The 22,937-nt window shown below is 42.3% G+C and overlaps 3 protein-coding genes across 4 annotated transcripts; 2 read left to right on the top strand and 1 right to left on the bottom strand.

The window, feature by feature from the left end:
* Positions 1 to 433: 433 nt before the first annotated feature.
* Positions 434 to 3,988, top strand: fth1b (ferritin, heavy polypeptide 1b). The gene is made up of 5 exons (XM_053426138.1): positions 434 to 541; positions 1,736 to 1,839; positions 2,047 to 2,193; positions 2,427 to 2,552; positions 3,624 to 3,988. Exons 2-5 carry the CDS (start codon positions 1,738 to 1,740, stop codon positions 3,780 to 3,782), a joined length of 534 nt encoding a protein of 177 aa, XP_053282113.1. The 5' UTR covers positions 434 to 541; positions 1,736 to 1,737; the 3' UTR covers positions 3,783 to 3,988.
* Positions 3,989 to 5,105: 1,117 nt separating this feature from the next.
* Positions 5,106 to 10,247, bottom strand: best1 (bestrophin 1). Its single transcript, XM_053426137.1, has 9 exons — positions 10,096 to 10,247; positions 9,082 to 9,176; positions 8,732 to 8,965; positions 8,028 to 8,182; positions 7,829 to 7,906; positions 7,102 to 7,254; positions 6,921 to 7,001; positions 6,262 to 6,413; positions 5,106 to 6,180 (listed from the first exon to the last, which is right to left on the bottom strand). Exons 1-9 carry the CDS (start codon positions 10,245 to 10,247, stop codon positions 5,106 to 5,108), a joined length of 2,175 nt encoding a protein of 724 aa, XP_053282112.1.
* A 5,381-nt stretch (positions 10,248 to 15,628) lies between these two features.
* On the top strand, positions 15,629 to 22,867 carry rab3il1 (RAB3A interacting protein (rabin3)-like 1). 2 transcript variants are annotated; one of them, XM_053426953.1, is made up of 11 exons: positions 15,629 to 15,762; positions 17,047 to 17,230; positions 17,354 to 17,449; positions 18,324 to 18,401; positions 18,658 to 18,879; positions 20,260 to 20,388; positions 20,494 to 20,606; positions 20,809 to 20,832; positions 21,174 to 21,273; positions 21,361 to 21,427; positions 21,561 to 22,867. In XM_053426953.1, the coding sequence occupies exons 4-11, from the start codon at positions 18,336 to 18,338 to the stop codon at positions 21,644 to 21,646; spliced, it is 807 nt and encodes a 268-aa protein (XP_053282928.1). In that variant the 5' UTR covers positions 15,629 to 15,762; positions 17,047 to 17,230; positions 17,354 to 17,449; positions 18,324 to 18,335; the 3' UTR covers positions 21,647 to 22,867. The 2 variants fall into 2 exon arrangements, with proteins under 2 accessions (XP_053282928.1, XP_053282930.1); XM_053426955.1 differs by lacking the exon at positions 20,809 to 20,832.
* The last annotated feature ends 70 nt before the right edge of the window (positions 22,868 to 22,937 follow it).

Here is a 22,937-nt window from a genome sequence, read left to right on the forward strand (position 1 = left end):
GTTGGCGTATCAAGGGTGAATGAGGACGGGGAGTGAAGAATACAGTGGTGGATGACAGGAGTGTCGGATTTTAAGACAGAAGTTTCCTGTCGTCTTACGCGAGGACGCTACAATATGATATTTGTCATTGAGTTGCGTTCAGTTCATCGTTCTAATAAAAGTCAACGTGTTCAATGAACGCGTTCTTTTGCACAACACTGCATAGAACACATAAAGTGCTAATAGTACATTTGCTCTACTTAATATACGAGGGTGAATTTGTAGCTCACATTATGAATCCCGGTTCTTTTTAAAGTTGGCATCTTTTACTTTTTATTGAAGATTAATTTCAAAGAATCCAAAACACAAGGTGTTTATAGAATAACCGAGTTTTCTAGACCCTTGCTCCCTGATTCCGTCAAACCTGGCAACGCAGGCATCAGTGAAACTTGAGGGCGTGGCTTCATCCAGCGTTTACAAACGTCCGCTCACGTCTGTGCAGCATCGAACACATCCTATTTCTACACGTGTTTGTGTGAGCAGCTCCTGATCAACACACCAGGTAAGATTGTCCGCTCGTGTTGTGTTGTGTTGTGCTGTGCTGTGCTGTGCCGTATTGTGTTGTGCTGTGCCGTATTGTGTTGTGCTGTGTGTGTGGATGAGTGAGCTGCTGCCAGGTTGTGTTTATGTAGTTGATGGAGTAAGCAGTTAGCTAGCTGTGCTGAGTACAATGGATGCTCAGCTGATCGGTCTCATCACTGGTGTCCACTGGTAAAAGCTAATCTGTTAGCATGTGCTGAAGTTAGCCGCCATCACGTCTCCTTTAGTAAGAGGAGAAATTAAACCTGAATCAACTATGTTTAACAGAGTTAATGTTCCACTTCATTGAGTTTGTTTTGTTTTATTTCTGCATCTACTCTATTGCGGTGTCATCTTCAAATTGGTTTGAATTGTTTCTCATTGTTTGCTTTTTGACTGTATTCAATTGTTTCTCTTAAAGTTTTCATTTGTAACTGTTTTTTGAAAGGTGCAAAATAATATATTATTAATGTCTTTGTGAATATTTAAAGCGGTGACTAGTTTTATTTTCAGTCATTCCAAAGCACTATGCAATCTGGATTTTTAAGTGCTCTGTAAAAAAATGGTATTATTATTCTTATCATATTTGTGTTATTTATATAACCTTCATACTCACCTTGACATGAAGACAGTATGTCTCCCTTAAAGTGTCCAATGCTCCAGAACTGGGCGGTGCCCCATTGCAGTTACCCTGGAGTAGCACTTTCTTTCTCAATGAGGGGAACTCCCCTGAGATACTGCTGCATGTGAACTAAACCATTTTAATGTAAAACATGTTCTGTAATTGCACTCACTGCATCAGAGTCTGGGCAGAAATCTCAAGGGCAAGTGTTTTAAAGCCCCTTTGCTCGTGAACCCCTAATAAACTTATGTTTAAATATTGCACCATAGTAACCACACTACAAGTGAATTCACCAATGTGCATGTTTCCATTAACGTGCTGAAGTTTGGTGAGAAGAGAAATGTGTCAGGTGATGTTGACAGCGATGGTGCAGGAGAAAAGCATCATCAGGCCCTGTCAGCTTTCTGTAGTTCATGATAAAACTCATACTGCAGCAGCTGGGTGTCTAGTACCTGTCAAGGTCTTTGCTTGTTTTACTTGCAAAATGTACCGGTCCAATTATGATCTGCCCTAAACTTGACCTGACTCATTTATTCATTGTTGTTATTTTTACAGAAATGAGTTCCCAAGTCCGACAAAACTTCCACCAGGACTGCGAGGCAGCCATTAACAGACAGATAAACCTGGAGATGTATGCCTCCTATGTTTACCTCTCAATGGTAAGAAATAATAATAATAAAAAAATGGAAACAACTCTCATATCCAGTAAACAAATCTTTTGGTGGTAATGGGAGCTTTAGTTGTGCAGATTTTCTCTTTTTCAAAAGAAATGTGATCAAGCCAGCACTTGAATGCGCATCCTATCTGCTCGGTGATGTTTGTGATGAAAACCAAGTTCTCTCATCTTTCCCTGTGTTGATCTATAGGCGTATTACTTTGATAGGGATGATAAATCCCTGCCAAACTTTGCCACATTCTTCCGCGCACAGTCCACAGAAGAGCGTGAGCACGCAGAGAAGCTGATGTGTATGCAGAACAAGAGGGGAGGCAGGATCTTTCTGCAGGACGTCAAGGTTTGATATAATTACTTATTTTTTACACAGCCGGGTAGTTCGAATCACAAGGTCAATCTTTCACCTCAAAGGCCTTTTTAGTGTCAATGTTTTTTAGTGTTTGTTAAATAAGCTGCAAGTGCCACCATATGAAAAAGTTATTCATTAGTTAGTAGTTAAAAAAAAAAAAAAAAAAAAAAAAAAAACACATTCCGATTTATTGATTTGTCTTGAATTATTTATGTGTGCCTCAGAAACCTGAGAGAGACGAGTGGGGAAGCGGCCTGGAGGCTCTGGAGTGCGCCCTGCAGCTGGAGAAAAGTGTAAACCAATCTCTCCTGGATCTGCAGAAAATGGCTACAGAACACGAGGATCCTCATGTAAGCAGCAGACTAAGGTCGAAAGGATAGAGGATGCAGCTGCGTCATGTTCCTGTTGTGTTAGTGTTTGGATTCATGTTGTGGGCACCTAAATGTGAGAGTGGGTTGTCCTGGACATACCTAAGCCACTTTCAGACACACAGTACACTGAACCTCTGGACATTCTCTGCAGGGGCTGTATGTGAGAACGTAAATATCTGAGTGAGTGCCTCCACACTTTCTCTCTGTGGCCCCCTAGTATGAAGTGTGCAGAATGTCTGAAGTAGCTGATGTGAGAACCAGGCAGGAGATCCTCTGCAGGTTTCACCGGGGTGTTGATGACAAAATAGAAGACACAAACGAAGATGTCAAGAGAGCTTATGGTGATGAGGGCTGATGCCAGTGTCCATGTGCTGTAAAAACAAAACAGTGGATCTCTGCAGCAGAGTGGAGCACCCCAACACCTTCAGCTCTTATCCCCACAAACTCTCTTGACATCCCTGTCGGTGTCGTCTACGTTTGTGACGGCTTTTCACTGGGAGATATATTGTTTTCTTTTTTTTATTCATTCATCAACCCACTCACGGTGAATCCAGCGGCGGGGGGGGTCCCTTGCTGTGTTCACACATGTACTTCTCCTAGATGTCTACGGACTTTAAACTCAAATTTGTTGTTCATAGAGAGACAGACAGACAGCCCATTCAACCTCTGTTTATTCTGCCCGCTCTGTGATCAATTGCTCTGTGTTTAAAATCAGCTAAATTCTGTGTTCTGTTCTCACAGTATGAAATGTGATCGTGGCTCATAAATACGACCATCACTCATTACCAAGGGGCTGAGCTGTTGATAAAATCATGATTTTTATGATCCCAACATCATCATACAAAATAAACATAAGTATGTGGTTATGTCAGCCGCTGTACTATGAGATATGGAGACATTTAAATTGAGCGATGACAGATGCTATCAACGGTTAAATACTGAAAAGACATTAAAGCCAAATTAAATATTAGAAAAAGGCAAAAACTGAAGTCTGCAGAAGAACCGATTCTCTGCTTCTGACATGAATATTCTGTCTTGTGTTTCCCCCAGATGTGTGACTTCATAGAAACCCATTTTCTGGACGAGCAGGTGAAATCCATCAAACAGCTTGCCGACTGGATCTCAAACCTGCGCCGCATGGGAGCCCCTCAGAACGGCATGGCCGAGTACCTCTTTGACAAACACACCATGGCTGAGGAAAGCAATTAAACCACAATGCTGCACTACACTGATCATCCTGCTCCCCTCTGCATGCCAACCTGCCCCAAACCCTGAAATGAACTACATACTGTATGTTTGGAAAAGCCATAGATCTCTGTGTAACCTGGACTGCTGCTTCCCTCACTCCTTGTTACATTCCATATTACAAACTAGTCCAGGAGGGTTTTGTAAGAATAAAGAATGAACAAGCTTTACATTAATGCATTCGTGTGTTCTATTTATATATTTTGCATCCGACATATTGTGGCCATAACAACAATTTAAAGGACCAGTGTGTAGGACTAGTGGCTGCTAGTGGTGAAGCTGCAGATTGCAACACCCCTCCCCTGTGTTCCTCACGTCCCCAAAGAGTTGGAGAATCCAGCTTCTCTGGAGCCAGTGTTCTGTTTGTCTGTTCTGGGCTATTGTAGAAACATGGAGATGCAACATGGAGGGCTTAGTGGCAAAGGAGCTGGTCCCTGTGTAGATATCAGTCTAAACCATTCTTAAAGATGGAAATACTTAATTTTTTTACCTGACATCTCTTTATTTTTTGTATTTGAAAAACTTGATACATACACTTTCCTTTTAAATGGCTGAGTTCAGATAGACAGTTCAGATAGTTCTTTGACTGTTCACAGATCATGTAGACACAGACAGTGCTTCTTACTTTATGAACCTTGGAAACGTTACTCCCTCCTGTCACATTATGTTGACCACATCCTTACTGCAGATTCTGTTGACACATTCATTCTTTGAATTATATTAAAAGTTATCTGGAGGCTCTGATTCGGCAAAACAGTTCAAATCCACGTAAGAGTTTTCTCTTAGTTGGACAGACCACTTCTCTCTGCCGGCGCTTTATATAATATATATATATAATATGAGTTGTAAGCACAAACTAATAGGAAAATAGAGTTTGCAAAAAAATTTAAGGTTTTATTTTTTTATTCAAAAATGATAAACGTGAAAAGTTATATTTGAAGAGTACACTGACGGAAACAGTAATATGACTACAAGAGTTAAAGAGTATACACACATCTTGGTTTCCTGCCTCTGAGTGTAGGAAACTGCAAAGTACGTCTTGTTTTTCCTTCACATGTGGACGGTTCAATTTCATAAGGTGCTTTTTGCATCACAAGCAAGTTAATTGTTCTGTAACAGTTTGTCCGGAAGTAGAGATTAACCCAGCGTTAACTTGACAAATGCTTTTCAGCCTTGTGTAGGGCTCCAGATTTCTGACAGGAACATAGCTCAGGACCTGTGTGTGCATGTGTGTGAGATATTTTAAATCCCACATGTGATACAGAAACACCGTCACACCGTCTGTCCTCAATCCTGTTCCTGCCCTCCTGCCGCCTTCTTCACGCCGCCATCCACCAGAACGCCCAGCAGGTCCCCTTCAGCCAGTGAGATTCCTGAATCGTTGGGCGAGTGTTGCTGGTTGGTTTCTTGCGGCGATGACGCTGTGGTGGAGGCAGGGTTCATGTTGCTGCTGAGGCCACCGTTGTTGCCCCCGTTGCTTGCCCTCGTGCTGGCGCTGAAGTTCCCATGGTTACTAAAACTAGTGTGACTTGTACCGTTGCAGAGACTTCCCGTCGGGCCAGCGCTGTTGGTGCTTGTTGCATTAATGCTGCTAGAGCTGCTGGTGGGATTACTGGGATTTATTGCGGCTGTTCGAGGGGGAGAATTGAACGAGAACACCCGTTCTCCTCCGCTTCCTGCAGCCCGAGCACTCGCGGGTCCAGAATGGCTGTCGGACATGGGGAGGTATTCCAGATTGAGGCGAGGAGGGGGAGGCCGGCGAGACAGCAGGCCGTGCCCTGGTCTGAGTTTAGATATCGGGCAGAGTTCCGGTGGAGGGTCGGGGAAGGAGAAGGTCGGGGCACTCCCGCCATCTTCACTCAACCAGGGGAAAGCCGAGGACGGAGGTTGGGGGACATGGCCTGGGGTGTCAGGGGGCAGCAGCTGTGAGCCCACCATTGGATGGGCCAGGGAGCTGCAGCTGCGGTCCCACTCGTTTTGGGCTCTCCGGGCGGGTCGAGGGCGAGGCACAGCAGGGGGGACGCAGTGGATGGGTGTTTGTGGACAGCTGTAGAAACCTGGTCTGTCATACTGGGGCATGCTGGAGAAGGCATAGTCCGGATCTCGCTCTTGGTTCAAAGGCTGGCGGACTTGACCTGGTGTTGATGGAGCTTCAGGGTGTAGGTAAAGAGGAAAGCGGCTCAGTGGAGCTCCAGGGCGGCGGCGGCGGAATAAAGACACCCGAGTAGAGCGAGGAAAGCTAGGGGACTGGACACCGAGGAGACGACCCAACCCTCCGAGCAGCGGGGTGGAGTAGTTGGCTTCTTCATGTTCCTTGATCTGCTCCAGATTGGTCTGAAACTCCATCTCCTCCTTAGGAACACTGCTTCAGATTACACACATGGTTACATGACAGAGTATATCAGTATTTTCCATCTGACAGGTTATAAAAACGTTACTGAACCTGATATCCAGAGCCGAGCCCATGAAGGAGGGTTTGCGGTGTTCAGCACTGGCAGTGGTGTAGGGAGGCTGAGGCTCAGACTTATTCCAGTACATGTCCCTCTCAACCAGTGGCAGGCTATCGTACATCTCATCCACAGACAGCAAGGACACCTGGGGAAAACCACGGCAGGTAGAACAAGACAAACACTGTCTACAATTGACCGAAAGCAAATATCCGATAGTTGTGTTTTGACTAAATAAAGATAAGCGACTCATCTCCACTTCTCCTATGGAGCCAATAGATCTGGATACAAATGCCGCCATCATGTGTTAAAGATCGGATTTGAAGCCAGAGTCTGTCCAGTTGTGATCAGGGGGGTGGAGCCGTGGTATCATGGTCAGTTTAATTAAGTCTAAGTTAACCAATAATAAAGCAAATGTAACAAAATTGGACATACACCAGTGTGAGAAGAACTATTTAAAATGACAGAAAACATCTTTGAGAAAATGTCATTTTACATGTATTTAGATTTGGCCCAGGTCCCGTCCACTAACATGGAGGAAGCAGGATTTATGATCTACTCTGCGACCGGCCACCAGTGGGGACACTTTGGCTTCACTTTTGGAAAACCACCGTATCATCCATCTTTGTACACAGTCTATGATTTAGATCCAGACCTGTAAATTGCGATCAACAAGCCAGTTGGTTTCAAAGTCATCGTCGTCTTCACCGAAAGGATTTATGAGCTGCTCCGCCACCTGAGACGACGAGAAGAAAAAAGGCCTCAGTGACACACAGCTCAGAGGTGGAAAAGATTGATAACGTTTCACTGTGATGGATCACACAGACAATCCTCACCTTCAGCCAACCGACGTAGAAGAAAAACTGCAGCAGGGTGAACACAGGCAGGTAGAAGTCCAGATCGTGACCCGGGTAACCCTGAGCTGGGTCCAAGAACTGACGACCAATCAGACAAGCCAGGAAGAAACTGTACACGGCCACTGTCGCCACCTGATTAAACGAATCATGTCAGCTCTGAAAGGGATTTGCAGCAACCTCAGGGGAAATCTTTACTCTTTTTCTTGTGGTTTTCTATGGATGTTTTTTTTTTTATGCTTTTTTATGTTTGGTCTGTACTGTACGTTTGTAAGTGTGGTGAGGTTTGCTTTTGACCTGTGTGATGGAAACTCTAGAAAGAGTTGTTTTATATGAAAGACAAACAAATATAAATAAATTCACAAATTTGTAAATAATTAAATACATGAAAAATAACAAAATAAAAACAGTTTGTCAAGAAAAATGCTATTACTGTATTTCTTAATTTGTGTATTTATTTGTACTAACTTATGTATTTTTTTTCTCTTTCATAATTTTATAGCTTTTTGGTTAAACATCGAATTTGATTAAACACAGTTAATACTTCAATGTACATGATGATGTAAGAACTGTAAGAACACAATCCTACTGTGCAGCAGATACCATCGGTCTATTTCAGGCTCATTTATTGTCCTGGTGCATGATCATTGCACAAAATGAAAACGACTAAATCTATTTGTGTAGCTGCAGCACAGAGTATCAACCGAACCTGAGTATAGACGAGAGGCAGGCTGATCCAGTCATAACCGTACAGCTTCATACACTTTGCCCGTAAACTATTCAATTCCTGCACAGAGGAGAAAACAGGACACACAGAAGTGATTTAAAGACAAAAGTTTCAGAGTAAGTATTTTCTCATAAACGAAGACGTTCAGGCTCCTTAGGCCTGAGGAGAGACTGACACCTACAGTGAGGATGGCTGAGAGCGCCACGTCGTTGTTAATGCGACCCTCAGACCGAGCTCTCAGAGCCAGACTGACGAACCACATACAGGGAACCCAGAACTTGTTGTGAGGAGAGGGCAAGTCCTCCAGGTGCCTCAGCTCCTCGGGCGTCATCAATCCTGAAAGACAGACGCAGTGTGGAGATAAAGGCCAAAATGATATCAGCCGAGAAATCCTAAAATAAGTTGCTTTCTCTGTGTTCCCTCACTTCTTATTCTCAGCTGTTGCACCACCATTTATTACTTTGTATCACACAAACAGTTCAACCACATTAGAGGGCGATTTAAAACAGTGCTTTTAATCAAAACGATCACGTCCACACAAGCAGCCACGCATCCTAACTATCACCGTCCATGCTCAAGCATCTGAAAGCATATATCATGTAACTTCTCACACACACTGGAAAGCAGATTGTTGACTTTAAGGATTTTATTTTCTTGGACCGTCTTGGTTTAGCAGCAGTGATGAGTTTTAGAAAACCAGAATGTAATAGTGTGGATGTAGCCAGATTCTGAGCCTTCGCCACACTGGTCCAATAGCACCACCTTACTGGCTTCACGACTCTGTACGAACGGGGCCAGCAGCTTTGTGATGTGTTTGTGTTGTACAGGATGAGACTAGGGAGGAATTGAACAGTGCGTTTCAGTGGTTTCATCACCAAGTCGTACCTGCCTGCACCAGGTGCTGCATGGTGGGAAACCTCTTGTAGACGGCTGTGCTGACAGAGCGGTAGATGAGGACACCGGACAGGTTGGCGTATCGCATCAGAGTCCGGCGGGTCAGCCTGGAGGCCTCATCGGCTCCACGGACATGACCCCCCACCAATGCTGTCAGGCGGTCCGGCCAGGGGACGTTTTCAAACTGGCCCCACCAACGGGACACGACCAAGGTCACATAGAAGCCTGGACAAGGAATTTAAAAATTATGGAATTTATGACGGCCTGCATTGTGATGGTTTGCACATGTTTGGATTAGCAATCAACTTTGAGAGTGAAAAAAACCCTCAACTCCGACTCACCCAGCACAAAGGAGACAGGAATGAGCTCTGCGTAGCGGTCACAGTATATCGCCAGCTTCTCAAACAGCCTCTTCTGCTCATCACTCAACACAAACCTGGAGAACAAAACATCTGCATGAGTCTGTGACAGATTAATAACTGAGAGACCTGTAAAAAGAAATAGTTCCACACATTATGGTCCAATACAATTCATAAGGTACAGACGCAACAGACCTTGATAAAACAAAACCCCGGTTTGATATCATAACATACCATCTGTTCTTGTTTTAACAAGATCCTTTTTATGTTTTATAATATTTTTTTATTTATCTAACATATATTTCTTGTTAAAGTACCAAATTTTATTATTTTTCTCATCTAACATAATTTATCAATACCTCATTAAAACAAGAAAACCTTCCCTCTCGCAGCCTGCCTCTCTTTACAACAGAAATAAATGTAATAAAATTGTTTCAATGATTAAAAACATTCTAAATCAATAGAATTTTCAAAATAATTTAATTTTATACATTTTTGTTTTTAAATATATTTTAGTCATTAGGGCATCAGTATGCTGTTATCCTAAGATTTCCTCTACATTTTGTCCAGTTCGAATCCACTTGCCATAAGGCAGCTGCTGTCACACTGGCATAATGTGGTATAATAACCATCATCTTTATAAAACAGCTTTAAAACCGTATATGTTGTATGAATACTGTTAAACAATATCACAATTAAATCTGACAAATCAGCCCAGGCATAAATATATATATATATAAGCAGATATTGGCTTATCAATAGTATATTGCGTTAGTCAATCAACCAATAAGTAGCATTAAATTAAGAACAGAAAAACAGTGACTCTTTTACATTGGTTGTCCACCAGAGAGCATTGTTCTACTCAGCTGATAAATATCAATATCAAATATGTTGTTATGTTGATATCTGAATAAAAACTCCAGTATGGTTCTTGTAATATTGACTCTCCCCGCAGACGTCAAATGCTACATTTGTATTTTTCTCTCAAGTGAGTACCTATAAACAACACTGAAGAAGTAGTAGAGCAGTGTGAAGATGATGAGTTCTCTGTAGAGCAGTTTGTAGATGCTGCCTTTCCATCGCAGGAGCAGGTGAAAGAAGGTTCCCAGACCTGCATCAGCAACCCTGCGGGAGTACGTGACTGTCATCGCTGCTGCTCGCTGGCCGGCCTGCTGGCTGACTGTGGCCTGACATGAAGGAAACCACCAGCAGTGTCAGCGATCAACCTGGAGGCCAATGTGGTCAGATATCTAAAATGATTAAGAATACATTAACAGGAGGGTCAGTTATGTCACATATGTTTTCTACTTAGCTGTTATCAATGTATTTGGATCCACACATCTGGATTGACACTGAGTTCAGTTTTTATAAATCGACTGAAATTGATCTTTAAATTTTTCCACAATCACATAATCATTAAAAAGGACAATTACCCTAATATTTTATACTTCTATGAAACACAGCTATGTATGAATAAGTGTTTTCTGGGCTACAACAGACAAACACAATATTCCAGGGTCACAAAAGGTCAAATGTACTTAGTCAAACAGAAGACAGTTGTGGTTACATACCACTGCATATGAAAACGTCTGGCCATCGTGCTCGCCGGGGCTTGAGATGTGAGTCGGCAGCGTTCCCGGGGGAGAATGGTTGAGAAGGGAAAACAGGAGAGAAAAAAAGAGAGCGGGGGACTCCTACACCTCCGGTCACTTGATGTGTTAATCTGTTTCTGTAACAAAGATGCATTGTGAGGCCAGGTCCTGGTAATCTGAACAAATCTGAGGACAGCACAGCGACTGCACGGCCACAAATAGGTTGGTGAAAGGCATTACTGCAGAGTTGTGCTCAGATTTAGGAAGTATGACTTTATAAAAACCTCACTTCAGTGAGTTTGGCACAGATGTAATCTCTCTCAGCTGCTTAATGACACTTTTGAACATTTTGTCATTTTAGGATTTCACTAAAACCTGATTATTTTCCATTTGTAACTTCTGTCAGTATTTGGCGATATTGAACTTTTGATCAGGTGAGCCTGTTGGGGGGGAGTGGGGGGAGGGTGGACTTCCGCCCCCCTGCTGGTAGAAATGTGCACAGCTGAGTTGTTACTGGTCAGAGAGTGTTAGTGATTAACCCTTCCTGTGGAACCAGACCCTCAGCAGCAGGGCGAAGTGCGCACTCAGTTACACTCTGCATGTAAAGATTATTATAAACTGTTCCCTTCAGATTCTGGATGCTCTGGAGACAATTGGGGATCTGCTGTGAAAACTGTGGTGAGTTTATTATGTCTTTTTTTTTAAACTCTTTCAAGCTCCACATGTGTGATACTTGCAAGGTACTATTTAACTTGTGTTTACACTGCATATCTCAAAGACACACATTTCTTAAGCAGGGCAAAGCCTACAAAGAACTCAATTCAAGTGTGTGATACAGTTCAAACAGCGTGGAGGTCACATATTTTCCTCCAGAAGTCTTGTGTTGTCCTGTGTGCAAGTTAAGAGAAACTTTTATATTTTCATCATTCAAAGATTATTCTTCACATACTTGATCTTTCTCATGATCCCTCTCATATTTGACAGATATAATAAAAATAGAAAACTTTGTTAACAAAATAAGAAAACAATACCTGACAATAAGGTAAGGTACCTTTTGTATTTACTTGAAATACCCAGGTACAATGTCACATTCTGTTCTCTGGAGGTCTTCTGCTGTCCTCTGTGAAAGTTTGTTAAACTACACATGTATTTTTCATGTGATTTTAAGCTGCAGAATGTAACTTTTTCCTTTCTGTATTTTAGGTCCAGACAGACAGACATCAAGGTCATCATATTTGTATATAAGTGAATATACACTGGAGATATCTACCAGTATTCTGATAAGTCTTTGACCTGAAAGAGACACATGGATGCTTTGGAAGGACTTCACAGTGTCCAGATTTCTTCCTCTCCACCGTCCTCAGCTTCGTCCAGCCGCGGATATGAAGTCCTCAAGGTGGGGAGGTCCGGAATACAAGTGTACTCCTCTGCTGTCTTCTTCGGGACACCTGATGTGCTGGGACACACAGCGACCAGACAAAGGAGCAGCAGAAAACCAGAGCAGGGATGTGAGGTTGGTCGGTGAGTGTTGAATCTGGGCTAAATACAGAGGGTTTTACTGGTTCCCTACTCTCCATAGAGAATGACATAAACATGATGGTTGTCTGCTGCACTGGATAAGGAAAGATTCATTAAATCAAATCAGGGTTCATTCATATAGTTGCACTAGTAGTTGCAAATACAAGGTGCTTAACGATGCAGTCAAAATATGAATAAAATGCAACAGTAGCAATATAATGAGAAATAAAACAAAGCAGGTAGAAGAAATCAAATGGATGTGTTCATATAATTATGCTCCTTTGGGGTGTCACAATAAGGACCTTCCACCACCTATAGTAAAGAGAGTTAATGTATATATTTATATGTGAGTGAGTAACACACTTTTCTGGCACAACATCTACTCTCTGTGAGCAAAGTGCAAGCCAGCAGATCTGACCTGTGTTTTCATCTCAAATCTTATCCAGACGACTGTTGTGAAGAAATAAAGAGCGACCAGGAGTCATTCTTCAATCTGTGGGTTCTCTTCAATCAGATCAGGGCTTGTTTTGATATCATTATTGTCCTTTATTAGAGTTGCAGGAGTAGAGAGCTGACAGGAAATGAACAGAGACTGATGGAGGGGATGAGGGCAACTCAGGTCCCTGGCTGAGCTCAAACCAGGGATGAAGAGATTACACAGTGTGATCAGTGTCTTAAACCACTCAGTTACCATTGTGCCACATGATTTGCTTGTCGACTCACGGGTTTGTTTCATTCTTTGGTGTTTGACTCAGAGTGGAGGAGCGAAACACTTTTTGTGACGAGTAGGAGTTATTACCTAAACCAAGGAGGTTATGTGTTCACCTCTGTCTCTGTGGTTGATGGTTTAATGGTTGGTTTGTAAGCAAGATTACAAAAAAACAAATTAACAGATTTCCCCTGTGGAAGGATGTGGTATAGGTTAGGGAAGAACCCATTTAGTTTTGGTATGGAATTCTTTGAATGTAGGTGGATAGCTGCGTATGTGGCTAGGTAGTGTATGTGGGTGGGTGCTGGCTGGATATGTGGTGGGCAGTGTTGTGCCAGTTCACACTTAGCAAGAACTAGTTCATAGTTCAATTTCTAAAGAGTTCCGAGTTCCACAAATGAACTAGTTCACATTCTTTTGTACCGTTTTTTTGTTGAAGGATTTAGGTGACAAACTTATGATCATGTATTTAGTTATTAATCGGATCCTGTCTGAGAGATGTAACATTGGTACACCTCTCCGGTCATGTAAGGCACTGTCTTTTATCATCAATGTTGTAATATAGTTATTTTGCTGTTTTGTGTGTGTAAAGTGATGAATGAGTGTGTGTGAATGGATGGTCTCTAAGACTGGAAAAGTGCTAAATAATTACAATCCATTTACAATTTACCTTATTGACATGGCGGCCATTATCCTGTGATCCAGGTTACGAGTCATATGAACATTAGGACTCTGACAGAGTGTTTTCAGTTCACTGCTTCCTGATCGATCAGGAAGTTTGTTTTATTTAAATTTATTTGCATTCAACAACTTTCTCACAGGGAGGAGTCAGTTGAGTTTAGTAGAAGAAGCACTTTTCTCAGGACTCCATGCATCGCTGACAGAAAGACATGGTTTCTTTTCGGAGGTGTGCACTCCGTCAGGTAGATAGATTTTTTTCTTGAAAGACCTCAGGAGTGGATGCTGTATCACTTCACCTCCAAACTGGTGACCAGCCTGTGCCATCATCTGGTTGACAGTCCTCCTGTCCTTGTCGATGATTCTTGCTTCGCCGTAGCGCCACGCTATACTGCGGTCAATTCACCCGACACTCGCATCTCTGTGGTCAAATCAGCCGACATAGAAATTCTACTGCACTCATATACTGACACTTATGGTAAACGCATCCAAACCCAAACCGCTCAGAAAGGGGGACGGCAACGGAGTACTCGAGGAAGAACACATGTACAATCAAATCAATTAATTTCTGGATATTTCAAAGTTCTATAAAAACACTTTGCTCAATAAGTTCAGAGTGAGACTGATATGCCTGTGTTCAGGACCTCTCTGACGACTTAAATACTGAATATCAAACAGTTTTACTTTGAAAAATCTCTTAATCTATACAGTAAAATGTTTAATATTCAGTATGTAGGAAGTCAGGGAGGTCCTCAACACAGGCATATCAGTCTCACTCTGAGAAAAGGGTTTTTATAGAACTATCCAGAAATGAACTGATTTGATTGTACACATGTTGTGTGACTTTTATTTTGTTTTTTCAAAATGCTATTCATAAAAAGGAAACTTGAGACGATATATACTTCTTCTCAATACAATCCAAGCCATTTCCTTTTCAATTATTCTTTTTGTATATGCTCCATGTCAACAGTTTATTTTGAAAAAACGCTTTGGATGCGTTTACCATACATGTCAGTATATGCGCGCAGTAGAATTTCTGTGTCAGCTGGCTTGACCGCAGTGCCACGCTTGCCGCTCATTGATGCAGGAGAACAGGATTTTCATTTGGGGAACTTTCTGTGCAGTTGTATCAAGCCCCTTCTCATTGCAGCTGCAAGTTGCTTGGCTTTAGATATCTTGGGGGACCCTGCTTTGGCAGTTCGCTGTAAAAGCGAGGAAGGACACCAGTCAGCAAAGAAAAAAAAATTCATACAATTTAGATAACTGAAAACATCACTAAGATTATTTGTCTGCCAATAGATCCCTTTAACCGAAATCTTACACACTGGACATTTTAACAAAGATGAGTGCACCGAAGATGAATGAAAGTCTCACTCTAACAGCAACACATTTATAAGCGTTCACATTTATTACGAGTATAATAAAAAAAAAATTTTTATAATGAACTAGACAATTTTGTAAAGAATCTCTTGACAAGTTATTAAATTAAATAAAGTTGTGTTTTCTTTTTACATTTTTGGCCCATATTCTACAGGCGCTCCTGAGTACCAAATAAACATTTAGTCATGGATGTGTATATGGGTATATGGGTATGAGGGTATTAGGGTTTGTGGGTATGTTGGTTTATGAGTATATGATTATATTAGTGTATTAGTGTATTAGTATATTAGTGTTTGACTATATGAGTTCATGAGTTTATATGAGTATGTGAGGTTTTGGCTGGGGGTCTCCGGACAGGCATCTGGGAGTGGATGCGCGGTCATGTGACGTGTGTGTGGAGGCGGACGCGCAGAGACGCTCCCTCTCTTCGCTGGGATCAACAACGCGGAGATGAGAGTAAATCAATGAGAGACACGTCAGGAGCAGCATCTGTCCCCGTGTCCCTGTCTGACGTCTTTGTCTCTTTGCTCTTCATTTCAAACTTTCTCGTGTTTTTGTGACCGTCGCTGTTGTCGGTGTCTACGTCAGCGTCCGCATTCCTCCGCTGGCTGCCGAGATTTAAAACAGCTGCGATTAGTTTCAGTGAAAGCAGCGAAGCTTCACTTTCTGCAGTGTTTTGTCCATCATTTGGCCACAGAGGAGGACAGCTGGAGGACAGAGGGGACAGAGGAGACAGAGGAGACAGGGAGGGAGCTGTGTCGGTCTGCTGTCCAGGACACTGACGGGGTAAGGGCGGACGCTGAGGGGAAACCTCTCCATATTTAAAAAGAAAAAAAAGTTGAAGCTAACTAGCGGGCTAACCGTGCTGCTAAATGACTGTTAGCATTTGCTTTCACCTTAAACTTCTCAAACAACAACAGCAGTGACCAACGAGTTAAAGTATTTCAAATGAAACGTTGCCGGATCGTAGCGGGGGGTCCGGGGCGGTGGTCCGGGTCCCTCAGGGGTCCGGGTCCCTCAGGGGTCTGGGACTCCTTTGAGGCAGGACTTTAGCTTCATGTTTGAAACATGAGCTGATCTGACATTTCTGCAGTTGTCAGTTTATTAGGAACACCTAGCTAAGACTAATGCACTCCTGGAATAAAGGTAAATCTTGATCAATAACTTCTCTGGTTCTGTGTATCAGTCAATAAAAGCTAATGACAGATCCAGTCTTACTAATGAACTGATGGTGTCATGTTCCACATCAACTGACTCTGTGTCCGTCCATCTGTAAATCATTGACTCTAAGGACTCTGGGGAATCTGTGCCTTGTACCGTAACCCTATGAACTTTAAACATTAACACTGCATTCAAATGTATTATATCAGAGGTATCTTGACGGTAATGCACAAACACAATGTTGTACGCCACTAACAAACAGGGCAGGACTCAAACAACAAAATAATTGTGGAGTAATCAGTCATTATCATTTAAGTTAGTGTCCGACCGATACTTGGCCGATAGAGTATCAGCTGACATGAGCCTCAAACAGACTTCCCAGTGTCTGTTTGCCGATATTCACAGATTTGAAAAGAGTGAACAATGCAGAGAAGATGTGCAGCATAAACTATCTTTATTTTCTTAATTAAAGCTCTGTATATTGGGTTGTATTTGTTCAAGCCTCAATTCCATGTCTTTTTCATACCATCTTAGGAATCTTTACCATTTAGAAAATAAAAAAAAGAATATATATATTTAATATATAAAATGGAAGATGGGTGGCATCGTTGTGCGGTGGTTAGCACTGTTTCCTCACAGCAAGGTCCAGGGAATGATGAAGTCTGTATGTTCTCCCTGTATATGCCTGGGTTTCTCCAGATCCTCTGACTTCCTCTTTGTGTTGGTCCTGTTATACGCTGGCGGCCTGTCCAGACTGGACCCCGCCTCTTGCCCACTGTCAGCTGGGACTAGCTCCTTCTCCTCCGCACCCCCCAAGAGGATAAATGGTTTAGATAGTGGACCTAGTTGTAACTTGAAAACCTTCATGTTCACTAACCATATTCATTATTTTGTTTGTTTGTTGTGCAGGTTGGTAGATCTGGATCCAGAGCCAGAGTCCAGAGTGGAGGGAGGAGGCCAGGCTGGGTCCACCTCCGGCAGAGACCATGTCGACCTCTGTCGGCTCCGCAGCCCCTCACTGGAAATCCGAGAAAAAGAAATCCGAGAGAAGGGCTCAGAGATCCTCAGGGAAAAGCTGGACGCTGCAGAGAGGGTGTTGTAACCCACTTCATTTCAAACACACAGAAGCATATTTTGACCTGAAAAAAAGAGTTGACAGTGCAATTCTTCTTCCTTGTTCAATGTGGTTGTGACACTTTTCTCCTGCAAATATCAGGAACTGAAACTGAAAGATAAGGAGTGCGAGCGTCTGTCTCAAGTCAGGAATCAGCTGGAGCAGGAGCTGGAGGAGCTCACAGCCAGTCTGTTTGAGGTGAGCAGTTATCATTGCTCCATGCTGAGTGCACTTTGACCTGAGTTTCCGGCCCTGCTGATGAGGGATGCACAAGTCCTAATAATTACGATTTTCATTGTAGCCAAAACATTAACATTTAGACTAATATTTTAGTCTTTCAAATATGCATTGCTCTGGGGCAGCTAATGCAAGCTGTAACTTTTTAAGTCAAACTTCTTAGCAAACAGATTCTTCATCCAGCAGACACAGAGCAATATTATCACACATCTGGAGTCTTGTTCATGTCCACCAGGTGAATTCTATCCAATGTGCTGTCAGCTTTTATCACAGTTTTTGGTCTCCATCAAATCTTGACTTTAACTTTTTCCCTGAAAACAAATGGCTGCTGCTGCTTTTGGAAGTCGCACTCATGATAGCAGAGAGGCTGAAAAGTTGTGGTGAAACACGGCATATAAAACAATAAACCTGCAGAGTCAGATGATTGTTCTCTGGGGTCATCGGTTTCATGTTGGACTAACATTAGAGCCCTGGTAATGATCAGATTTTTTGAGAAAGACATTATTCCACACAGATTATAAGAAATTGGGGTAATGTAAGTGAATCAGTGATATAGCTATATGAGTAACAATGTCTCCATTTAAAGGTCAATACCAGAATAATGCTCACAGTCAGGATATTATCTTGTGATCACACTCACAGTTGTGTCCTCAGCTGCTGTTCCCAGGCGAATAATAAGATTTAATAGTGCAGCTTTAACATTTTACTGATTTTAACTTTTTGCACAAGTGAAGAATTAATAACAACCTCACAAGCAGATGTCTCGGACGTTCATACAGATTTTTTCAACTTGTATTGTTTTTGAGCCTGTGTTGAAGTATCCACTTGTGTACAGGAAGCTCACAAGATGGTGAATGAAGCAAACGTCAAACAAGCAGCAGCAGAGAAACAGCTCAAGGAGGCTCAAGGGAAGGTGTGTGTTGTTCCTATTTGTTTCTGTCCAAACATGAACATGAGATGTCTGATGAATTGACCTTTTGTCCAATAAAAAATCCTCATACTCTCCTAAACTACTCATGAATCCATCTCTGATTTGTCTCAGAATAGGCTGCAGTAAAGACATATTTTGTGAACAAGAGGACATAAATAGTGTTTTGTTGATGCCACTGATTTCTCTCCCATCATCTTTTTATTTGTTCCCCTCTATATGTTCTGTGTCTGACTCCCAGATTGACGTCCTGCAAGCAGAGGTGACGGCGCTGAAGACTCTGGTGTTGACATCCACACCTTCCTCACCGAACCGCCAGCTGCATCCACAGCTGCAGCCTTCGGGAGCCAGGGGGGCGTACAAGCACGTCGGGGGACACGTTCGCAACAAGAGTGCGAGCGGTATTTTTCCATCCTCACCTGGAAATCATGAACCTGCTTCTGTGGCCAAAGAGGACCGAGAGGTGACCTTAATAAAGTGTTGTACACTTTCCTCTCTTCTCCTTACATTTCTGCACTTTTGGACTTGCGCATTCTCTTTTCCCATCAATTATTCTAGCTTTTCTCTTATCTTGTTCTTCAGCTTTTTGATTTATTTTCTCTTTCTCTCACTACTAACCTCTGCCTGACTTGTTCTTCCTCTCTGTCTCTGGTGTCTCTTCCTCTCTCAGCCTGCTGTTCCTGCTCTCCTCTCTCTGATTCTCTGCCTGGTTCCCGGACAGTCTGTCAGTATGACCTATGACTCTCACTGGCGGCAGCGGGGAGAGGGTTTAGACACTGGCAGCAGACAGGTAACTGCATCCCTTCAGCCAGGCTCCCTGGAGTTTTAGCTTTAGCTGCTGGATTTGTTTTCTGTAATTATCTGAATTTACCAGGACAGGGAGCAAGTTTTTCCTGTACAGAGTGAGTCAGCATTTCTTTGTTTTTAATGTTTTTATGGGTCATTATCTCCTTTTTAAAATGCAGTGCAGTGGCAGAATGAGTTGGTCCTTCTAATGAGACTTTTTTCAATGGAGAGCTGCTTTACTATAAGAACATGTCTGCTGTGCTCTTTAAAGAGCTGAAATATTCAGCAGAGACAGAATTTTCATTTTGAATATTGAAGGAGGTGTAAACAACTCAGAGGCACTAGTTGTGTGGAAAGTGACGTCCTTCCTGCTACATGCAAGTTCAAAAGCGAATAACAGCCTCATAATGTTTTATTCATTAACTAAATAAGGAACTCTCCTTTCTGTATTTTATATTTTTGGCAAGCTCCATCGGTCTGGGGATGACCCTGTCAGTTTATCAGTCTACCACTGCAATGAGATTTGGTACAAATACCAGCCCTGTGGTTCAGGGGGTAGAGGGGGCGTCCTTGAGCAAGACACTGAACCCTGAGCTGCGCACAGCACCATCACTGACTATGTTTACATGGACAACAATATTCTTATATTAACCCGAATTAAGAGAATAGTCTGAATAAGATACTGCTGTGTAAAAGGTCATACTTAGAACAAGCATGAACTGAATTTAGACAGGAGGAGTACTCGGATCTTAGTCACATTATTTGGACATTAATTGCATTCTTACAACCAATTTGAGTTTTCATAGCATTGTGCGGGATCCAAATACAATAATTACCAACTACTGGACAATGCATGCCCTAAGTTCAAGTGTAAACAAGTTAAAAATAGGATGTAATGTAGACGTGGATCATAATCAGAGCTTGCTGTGTTATATGTCAACAGGAACATGAATGGAATACTCAAAGAGCAACTTATTATGGTGTTTATGTTAAACATGGTATGGTATGGTATGGTAGAAGCGTCTGTGGTTGACACATTCCACATTTCTGTTTGCAGATGGACTCAGTTCTTTATGCAGAGTTCTTGATGTGGAAGGAACATCCGAGTTTCGAGCGCTCCTCCGCCTTCCTGAGACGAATCTACAGAGAAGACATCGGACCCTGTCTCTCCTTCATAAGATCCGAGGTCACGATCCCACTGCTTCTCGCCAGAAATATTATGTTGCTGTATTTGTCATATTTCAGTGTGTGAAGTCAAGTTAACATTGTTTCTAATCCCTGCTCCCCACAGCTGTCCCAGCTGGTGCAGAGTGCCGTGGAAAACAACTCCCTGACCATCGAGCCTGTGGCCTTGTCAGCTTTACCGATGGTTAAGGCCTCAGCTGTAGAGTGCGGAGGCCCCAAGTGAGTTGTCACGTCTAAACATTAACTATCATCCTCTCCTCTCTGTCACCATACACTGCTAAACAATAGCCAAGTCAATTCTAAAATTCACTTGGATTTGGGTTTGATTTCTTCACGGGTGATTTTATGGTTATACGCTTTTCACTGTCTTACCGTGGGCACATTTCAAATCACTGTCTGACTTAAACATCTTTTTTTCCAGTGGGTTTAGGGCAGCAATAGAGACGTAAGTCCTCCAAAGAAGTAATAAACTGTTGAGCTTTGCACTAACACAAACTACTGTAGCATGACAAGAAACCTGCCTGTCCAGACAACTGAAAAGTTGTAAACAAATCTGTAAATAAATGACCCAGATGGGCTGTGCACGTGTCTGAGTTTACATTCATGTGACCTATAACCTCTTGCTCTTCACAGTGACTAACTATCTTTGATTGTGCACCTCTTTATTTGTGCTCTCTTCTATAAATGTGGCCTCTCTGTGAGCAATGTTAAGTATCTGCTATGACCGTGTGTGTCAGTGTCTTGAGGCTGTGATTCTCTTGACAGCTGATCTCTCTCCACTTGTAGAAAATGTGCCTTGAGTGGCGTTTCACGGCTCTGTCGACATCGCATTAAACTCGGTGACAAGGGGAGCTACTATTACATCTCTCCTTCCAGCCGAGCGCGGGTAACTATCACTTCTTTGTCACCTTGACTAGACACACTGCTGCTGAGAGCTCCTCCATGTAACCTTGTCCTTATTTCTCCTCTCTAGATCACAGCAGTTTGCAACTTTTTTACTTATATCCGCTACATCCAACAGGGCCTGGTGAGACACAATGGTAAGTTAACGTATTTTACATTTGAAATAATAAATAATCAGGGGCCTGTTTTCCTATTCCTTGGCCATTTGATTTATATAAGTATGTCCGATTTAGCCGATTGACTTGTCGTTGTCTCTCTGCTGTTTTCCAGCTGAGCAGATGTTCTGGGAGGTGATGAGTTTCCGCAGAGAAATGACTGTGGCCAAGTTAGGTTTCTACCTCACTGACCTGGGTTAGAGGATCTGACGGGACATGGGAACACCCGACGTAGCATGCACGATCCCAGGACTTTTATTATTCAGACACGCTGAGTTGAACTGTGGTAACAACAGGCCTTGGATCATGATTTGGTAGCAGAGCTTGTACGGCGTTCGTTCTGCAGCAGAGGTCAAACAACAAGGGAAGCAGGAACATGTTCTAGTGCCACTTCTGCAGTATGCAATAAGCAATTTTCAATTAAACCAGCAGAGCCAGAAAGAAATAAAACTAGCACGATTTTATATAAGATTGTGTTACTTCCAGATATGTAAAATATACTCCTCCATTACAGTGCAGGACACAAGAGAATTGTTTTCCATTTATTTTTTATCATGTAAGCTCTGAACCTCCCAGGTGGAGTGAACACATCGTCTCATCTGAACACGATAGATTGTTTGTATCAGGCTTCTGGCATAAGTCTGTTAGAAAGATGAGCCCCGGATGGAAGCAGTCCAGAAGCTTTGGTCGGTCTCTTACCTCAAGTTTAACAGACTTGGACAAATACATGACACATGTAAGATCTGTGTACTTTCCATGGATCAATGTTTCGGTTGTTAGCTTTATTTTTTACATTAGTGTGCAGTCTCTAAGCGACTCCTAGTTGCTTTCAGGTATGAAGTTAAACACCACAAACAGGATGTTTTATCTCGGGATGTTAATTCACTCTCACCACATTACTTGTTTTAGAGGCCTTCTTTAAAAAAAACATAAATGAACCTGGAAAATCAGTTTCCCATTAGCCTGAACTTAATAATCAAATATATTATTAATGAATTATTATCCCATTCAACATAGAGACAGCCTTACAGTTTAAACAGACAATAAGCAAGCTTTATTACATTTTATCTCAACATGCTCAACTGTTGGAGCTGTAGTTTTGCACGTCTACAATGAACAGTATGTACAGTATAAGCCATAAAGGACTTTGCATGAGTGCAGCACATAGCCATATTATGCATAATTGTATTGTATATTGGTTGTACCTCGTAGTAAAGATTTAGATCAGTTTTTACGGAAGACAATCTGTTGAAATGAAAAATGAAGAATATTGTGTCAGAAAGTGCAATAACTGCTTATCTTATCCTGGTAATTACCTGTGTTCTCCAGTGTAAAAACAAAGGCAGTTTCACCTTTGTACCTTGTGTGATTTACAGCTCTTGTTTGTATGAAGTCTGATGGCAGTAAAATGGATCAGTTTGACTTTGGTTTCAGGTCATGACTCATTGCTGTACAGTTCATTCATTCAAACAAGACAATACATGACACAGAG

The sequence above is a fragment of the Pleuronectes platessa genome, chromosome 7 (genome assembly GCF_947347685.1).
Source record: "Pleuronectes platessa chromosome 7, fPlePla1.1, whole genome shotgun sequence".
NCBI lineage: Eukaryota > Metazoa > Chordata > Actinopteri > Pleuronectiformes > Pleuronectidae > Pleuronectes > Pleuronectes platessa.

Coding starts and splice junctions, on each gene's coding strand:
- best1 (XM_053426137.1), bottom strand. CDS start 10,247: ATGACAGTCACGTACTCCCGCAGGGTTGCTGATGCAGGTCTGGGAACC. Junction 8,183..8,731: donor GCAGCACCTGGTGCAGGCAG/GTACGACTTGGT, acceptor TCTGTCTTTCAG/GATTGATGACGCCCGAGGAG. Junction 7,907..8,027: donor CGCTCTCAGCCATCCTCACT/GTAGGTGTCAGT, acceptor TCCTCTGTGCAG/GAATTGAATAGTTTACGGGC.
- fth1b (XM_053426138.1), top strand. CDS start 1,738: ATGAGTTCCCAAGTCCGACAAAACTTCCACCAGGACTGCGAGGCAGCC. Junction 2,194..2,426: donor TCTTTCTGCAGGACGTCAAG/GTTTGATATAAT, acceptor TGTGTGCCTCAG/AAACCTGAGAGAGACGAGTG. Junction 2,553..3,623: donor CAGAACACGAGGATCCTCAT/GTAAGCAGCAGA, acceptor TGTTTCCCCCAG/ATGTGTGACTTCATAGAAAC.
- rab3il1 (XM_053426953.1), top strand. CDS start 18,336: ATGGTGAATGAAGCAAACGTCAAACAAGCAGCAGCAGAGAAACAGCTC. Junction 20,389..20,493: donor TCTCCTTCATAAGATCCGAG/GTCACGATCCCA, acceptor TGCTCCCCACAG/CTGTCCCAGCTGGTGCAGAG. Junction 20,833..21,173: donor TTTAGGGCAGCAATAGAGAC/GTAAGTCCTCCA, acceptor CTCCACTTGTAG/AAAATGTGCCTTGAGTGGCG.